This window comes from Oncorhynchus keta, unplaced genomic scaffold, assembly GCF_023373465.1.
Source record: "Oncorhynchus keta strain PuntledgeMale-10-30-2019 unplaced genomic scaffold, Oket_V2 Un_contig_4759_pilon_pilon, whole genome shotgun sequence".
Classification (NCBI taxonomy): Eukaryota; Metazoa; Chordata; class Actinopteri; order Salmoniformes; family Salmonidae; genus Oncorhynchus; species Oncorhynchus keta.
In genome coordinates, this window is record NW_026287945.1 from 175,964 (window position 1) to 182,784 (window position 6,821).

Here is a 6,821-nt window from a genome sequence, read left to right on the forward strand (position 1 = left end):
CTAGGAACACAAACATTTCGCTACACCCGCAATAACATCTGCTAAATATGTATGTGACCAATAACATTTGAACAGGTCAAATTCCTGGTATGTGTAAAAGTAAACTCCATTCATAATTTAAACTGTACAAATAAATAACAAATAGTAATTGAACTTTTGCTTTAAACATATCTGTACATATTTTGTATATTTTGGTCATTTATCCAGATAGACTCACAGTCAGTGCATTAACTAAGGTAGGCAAGACAACTACATTCACAGTCAGGGAATTCAACTAAAGTAGCCAAGACAACTACATTCACAGTCAGTGAATTCAACTAAGGTAGCCAAGACAACTACATTCACAGTCAGTGAATTCAACTAAGGTAGCCAAGACAACTACATTCACAGTCAGTGCATTCAACTAAGGTAGCCAAGACAACTACATTCACAGTCAGTGAATTCAACTAAGGTAGCCAAGACAACTACATTCACAGTCAGTGCATTCAACTAAGGTAGCCAAGACAACTACATTCACAGTCAGTGAATTCAACTAAGGTAGCCAAGACAACTACATTCACAGTCAGTGCATTCAACTAAGGTAGCCAAGACAACTACATTCACAGTCAGTGAATTCAACGAAGGTAGCCAAGACAACTACATTCACAGTCAGTGCATTCAACTAAGGTAGCCAAGACAACTACATTCACAGTCAGTGCATTCAACTAAGGTAGACAAGACAACTACATTCACAGTCAGTGAATTCAACTAAGGTAGCAAAGACAACTACATTCACAGTCAGTGCATTCAACTAAGGTAGCCAAGACAATCACATTTACAGTCAGTGCATTCAACTAAAGTAGCCAGGACAACTACATTCACAGTCAGTGAATTCAACTAAGGTAGCCAAGACAACTACATTCACAGTCAGTGAATTCAACTAAGGTAGCCAAGACAACTACATTCACAGTCAGTGAATTCAACTAAGGTAGCCAAGACAACTACATTCACAGTCAGTGCATTCAACTAAGGTAGCCAAGACAACTACATTCACAGTCAGTGAATTCAACTAAGGTAGCCAAGACAACTACATTCACAGTCAGTGCATTCAACTAAGGTAGCCAAGACAACTACATTCACAGTCAGTGAATTCAACTAAGGTAGCCAAGACAACTACATTCACAGTCAGTGCATTCAACTAAGGTAGCCAAGAAAACTACATTCACAGTCAGTGAATTCAACTAAGGTAGCCAAGACAACTACATTCACAGTCAGTGCATTCAACTAAGGTAGCCAAGACAACTACATTCACAGTCAGTGAGTTCAACTAAGGTTGCCAAGACAACTACATTCACAGTCAGTGCATTCAACTAAGGTAGCCAAGACAACTACATTCACAGTCAGTGAATTCAACTAAGGTAGCAAAGACAACTACATTCACAGTCAGTGCATTCAACTAAGGTACATTTACATTTAAGTCATTTAGCAGACGCTCTTAGACAATTGGTGCATACACCTTATGACACAGTCAGTGAACCCTATCCAATTCCTTGAAAGGTGGGGTTTCAGGTGTCTCCGGAAAGACAACCGCTGTCCTGGCGTCAGGAGTTTGTTCCACCATTGGGGGGCCAGACAGAACAGTTTTGACTGGGCAAGACGGGAACTACTTCCTCATTAGGGAGGCAGCAGGTCAGTGACGCAGTGCCCTTGTTTGGGTGTAACAGAAGGTAGCACAGACAATGGTCACATTTCAACAGTCAGTGCGTGAGAGAATTCAACTGGATGAAGTTTAATGGCACAGGCAGGGGACAACTGCAGTTCACAGATCAGTGAATTCAACTGAATTCAACTAAGGTAGCAAAGACAACTACATTCACAGTCAGTGAGTTCAACTAAGGTAGCCAAGACAACTACATTCACAGTCAGTGAATTCAACTAAGGTGCCAAGACAACTACATTCACAGTCAGTGAATTCAACTAAGGTTGCCAAGACAACTACATTCACAGTCAGTGAATTCAACTAAGGTAGCCAAGACAACTACATTCACAGTCAGTGCATTTAACTAAGGTAGCCAAGACAACTACATTCACAGTCAGTGAATTCAACTAAGGTTGCCAAGACAACTACATTCACAGTCAGTGCATTCAACTAAGGTAGCCAAGAAAACTACATTCACAGTCAGTGAATTCAACTAAGGTTGCCAAGACAACTACATTCACAGTCAGTGCATTCAACTAAGGTAGCCAAGACAACTACATTCACAGTCAGTGAGTTCAACTAAGGTTGCCAAGACAACTACATTCACAGTCAGTGCATTCAACTAAGGTAGCCAAGACAACTACATTCACACTCAGTGAGTTCAACTAAGGTTGCCAAGACAACTACATTCACAGTCAGTGAGTTCAACTAAGGTAGCCAAGACAACTACATTCACACTCAGTGAGTCCAACTAAGGTAGCAAAGACAACTACATTCACAGTCAGTGAATTCAACTAAGGTAGCCAAGACAACTACATTCACAGTCAGTGAGTTCAACTAAGGTAGCAAAGACAACTACATTCACAGTCAGTGAATTCAACTAAGGTAGCCAAGACAACTACATTCACAGTCAGTGAGTTCAACTAAGGTAGCAAAGACAACTACATTCACAGTCAGTGAATTCAACTAAGGTAGCCAAGACAACTACATTCACAGTCAGTGAATTCAACTAAGGTAGCAAAGACAACTACATTCACAGTCAGTGAATTCAACTAAGGTAGCCAAGACAACTACATTCACACTCAGTGAGTCCAACTAAGGTAGCAAAGACAACTACATTCACAGTCAGTGAATTCAACTAAGGTAGCCAAGACAACTGAGAGAGCTCTCAGGTCAATCAACATGAGGGATTGGAGGTGTATGAACAGACAGCATGAGACATCTGTATCTGTAAAACCAGAATCCAACCCATTCTGTCATACATGTAGGTATTTAATCAAATTATTTCGCATATTATCAGTCAAAGTCTTGCAAATTGATATTTGGAGAGATGGTGGACTGGATTTGCAACTTATTTGGAGACATTAACATACAGTAATTTGATCAAAGATGTTGAAAACATGGTCGAAAATCAGGGAGAGAGAGAGAGAGAGAGCAAGGGAGAGGTGGATTGGGGTGAGAAAAATAGTATGTGACGCGTAGCAGCTGAAAGCGGATAGGCTCGCCCTGCTGTGACTAAATGGGCCATTGGCTCGAGGCCGAATGGGAGGCTGCTTTGCGTTCCATTGGTGGTGGTTCTATTCTATAGGCCGAGGACGCGGGTTCAGGCGAGGTGAGGAGACAAACCAAGTTGAACCTATGAGTAGCGGCAGTGTTCGCTGAGCAGAAACAAGCGCGAAGCGAACTGGGAGAGACGCGCCCTATCATCCAATCTATTGAGCATATACCGTCTTTCTAATAACACTTTGGAGGAGATTCACATGAAGAAGAGGAACTTAATCGGGCTATTTCACTGAGAGGTAACCTCATCTCAAATGGAAAAGAAAATGTTGATTTATTATGTTATATAGAAATGTGACTAAAATGTGTTTTTTAAGAACATTGTATTGTGTGTGGTGCTGAACTAGTTATTTAAGATGGATACGGAAAATATACAAAGTGGTTGATAAAGAAGTGTTGTCTAAAGTTAGGAGTAGGCACTATGCAGCATATCAAAACCAGATCACGTTTATCGACTCCCTTGTTCGATTCTGAGTTATCCTGCGCATGCTACCGCGGTTCTCATCCGCCAGTGCTGTTTCTCGGGGACGTCGGGTAAAATCGTGCATAAATAAGTGCATGTACTGTAATGTTCCTCTCTGTAACGTTGCGTAACGCGAGGAAATGATGACACGCCTTGGGGCTTCCTTCTCAGTGGGTGCACTTAATTCAACATGTTCAGACTGTGTGTGGGAGCAAATAGTTGTTAAACGACTGTTGCTGTGAAAACTACAGTATTCAGGTACTGTTGAATTGACAGAAAGTTCACTGGATTCCATTACACAACCTCTGTTATAGCCTATAGAAGCTTTATTATAGGCTTCAATTATAGACGAGTGAAAATGTGAAAATTCTCTCATCCCAATAAAACATTCAGGAATGTATTGCATATAACTGTATAGTCAACATAGAAATAATATAATATTATAGGATAGAATATTCTGCACAAATTAGCAACTTACTTTCATCCTCAATTTGCTGATATCCTTCTACCATGTCGCAAAATGGAATTGTCCTCGGGATGTTTTTCATAATGAGAAATATGTGCGTGTTAATCATCTATGTGCATCTGTTCAGGACACTGTACACTACAGGAATGTTTGGAGCTGTGACAGAATGATATAACATTGTGTTGAACTTACATAAGGTTTACTCAAATCTCACTAACCTCCTCGTTGCCTTTTCTCTCTCTGTCCACTAGATGGTGGCATTGCAACGTGAATCACAGTCACTCGGAGCCAGCAGTCATTATCAAAACAACCAGAGAGTGTATTTCTTAAGTGAGCTATTAAACGAAACTCAAGCACACAATCTATGAGTTTGGCAATTACCCGATCACACCAGGGCTATCCAAGCATGAAATACCATACTAGACCCACCAGTAGCGTCCTCCAGGATTTGTCTAGTGGTCCCTCCCATCTGTTGGGACTGGAAGGCCTGGACCCGAGGCCTCTGAGCGAGGCAATGTCCTTCACTGACGAGGCGGTCTCCATCCTGACCTCCAGCAGCCAGCTAGCCCGTTCCCTCCTGGGCTGCACCAATGCCCTGAAGCGGAAAGAAAGCCTAGCCGCCACCGCTAACCATACCAACGCTAATGCTATCTCTAACAATGACGGTGAGGATGACTTTGACGATAGCAACAGTGCTCTGCGCCGCAAACGCGAGTTCACTCCCGATGAGAAGAAGGACGACGGCTACTGGGATAAGAGGAAGAAGAACAACGAGGCGGCGAAACGGTCGCGTGAGAAACGACGTGCCAATGACATGGTCCTGGAGACGAGGGTTCTGGGGTTGTTGGAGGAGAACGCCCGACTAAGGGCCGAACTCCTGGCCTTCAAGTTCCGCTTTGGCCTAGTCAAGGACAACTCCGACATAGCCATAATGCCGCTGTCCGTGCCTCCACCCAAACATCTTGAACCGAGGTACTACCTACCCCACGATGATGGTTCCTACCCCCATAACACCCCCGCCACCACCTCCCACCACCATCCCCACCACTCATCCTCATACGAGGTGAGGGGAACTGGGCTGCCAGCAGGGCGTGACGTGGGCAGTAGTATATCCGAGGACTCTGGTTTCTCTCCTGGAAGCTCCAACGTGGGCAGCCCTGTGTTCTTTGACGACGGACTAGGGGACCACAGCCGAACATCCCCCAGAACGGTAGAGGAACAGGGGCGTTATGAGCCTCGCGCCTCCCTGGAGGCAGAAGGACAGTACCACGGCAGGCAGGACTCTAGCCTACCACACAAACTCCGCTTCAAAACCCCCGGTGGAGGTAGCGAAGGTGTGGAGATACCAGCAAGGTCCCCTAATAGTAAACGCCCTTTCCCCGTAGCTACAGTCGGACCAAACACCCAGAGGAGCCAGGCTGGATGGTACAGTCATAGGGGAGAGGGCCAGGCTGCATGGCCCAGTGAGGAGGCCCGTGCTGGGCATGATCAGCAGCACCACTACTCCCCCTCTGGAGGGTCTGCACACAGCCCCACCACTACCACAGACTCCCAGTATGTGGCGGAGAATGGCACCCTCAAATCCCAGCTCAGCTCTCTATCGCAGGAGGTGGCCCAGCTCAAGAAGCTGTTCTCTCAGCAGCTGCTCTCCAAACTGGTCTGAGGTCAGGTTGAACACACTCACAACCTCACCTTAACACACATTTTTACATTTACATACAGAGAAGAGCAACAGAGAGATAAAGGGGTATAGACTCAAAGAAAGTTCACTTCAACCTGAACAATGACTTTCACAGTGAACTGGACTTGACTTTCACAGTGTCTAAGCTGAACTTGACTTTCACAGTGTCTAAGCTGAACTTGACTTTCACAGTGTCTAAACTGAACTTGACTTTCACAGCTGAACTTGACCTTCACAGTGTCACAGCTGAACATTGACCCAGTGTTTTGACCTTCACAGTGTCTCAGCTGACTCACAGGCAAGCACTCATTTGTTGAAAAAGTCAGTTAAAAACTCATTCTTATTTACAATGACGGCCTAGGAACGGTGGGTTAACTGCCTTATTCAGGGGCAGAACAACATTTCTTTTTTTACCTTGTCAGCTCAGGGATTTGATCTAGCAACCTTTTGGTGACTGGCCCAACGCTCAAACCACTAAGCTACCTGCCGCTCCATTGATCTCCAGCAAACAGCTACATCAAGTGTGAAGAAGCTGAGCGAACCACATGACAACCTGAAAACTACTTCAATAACACATTCTCCAGATACGACGATACAGTGGCCTTCACCACAATAAAAGCACACCAGCACAGGAAGTACCAGTTACAATAGCAATCAGCAGTCAAAAGCAATACTTCAGGATACTCTGTTTGATTCACAGTACTATAAAACAGCATTTATGGGTAACTTATATGATACACATTTTTTGTATTTATATTTTGAGTCATTTAGAAGACACTCTTATCCAGGGCGACTTACAGTATGCGAGTGCATACATTTTCATACTTGTTCGTATGATATCTGAAATACATTTTTGTTGTTGTACACTGATCTGGCCTGTGTCTTTGATAAAGTTTCACATTCTTTCTTTAGAGACTTTAATTGAACAGGTCTTAACACACTGGAGTACACTGGTAAACCTGAGTACATGCAG

At 43.8% G+C, this 6,821-nt stretch overlaps 1 protein-coding gene across 1 annotated transcript; it reads left to right on the forward strand.

Moving 5' to 3' along the window:
* Nucleotides 1-3,244: 3,244 nt before the first annotated feature.
* Nucleotides 3,245-5,916, forward strand: LOC118379327 (nuclear factor interleukin-3-regulated protein-like). Its single transcript, XM_035766345.2, has 2 exons — nucleotides 3,245-3,477; nucleotides 4,419-5,916. The coding sequence occupies exon 2, from the start codon at nucleotides 4,532-4,534 to the stop codon at nucleotides 5,828-5,830; it is 1,299 nt and encodes a 432-aa protein (XP_035622238.2). The 5' UTR covers nucleotides 3,245-3,477; nucleotides 4,419-4,531; the 3' UTR covers nucleotides 5,831-5,916.
* Nucleotides 5,917-6,821: the final 905 nt, after the last annotated feature.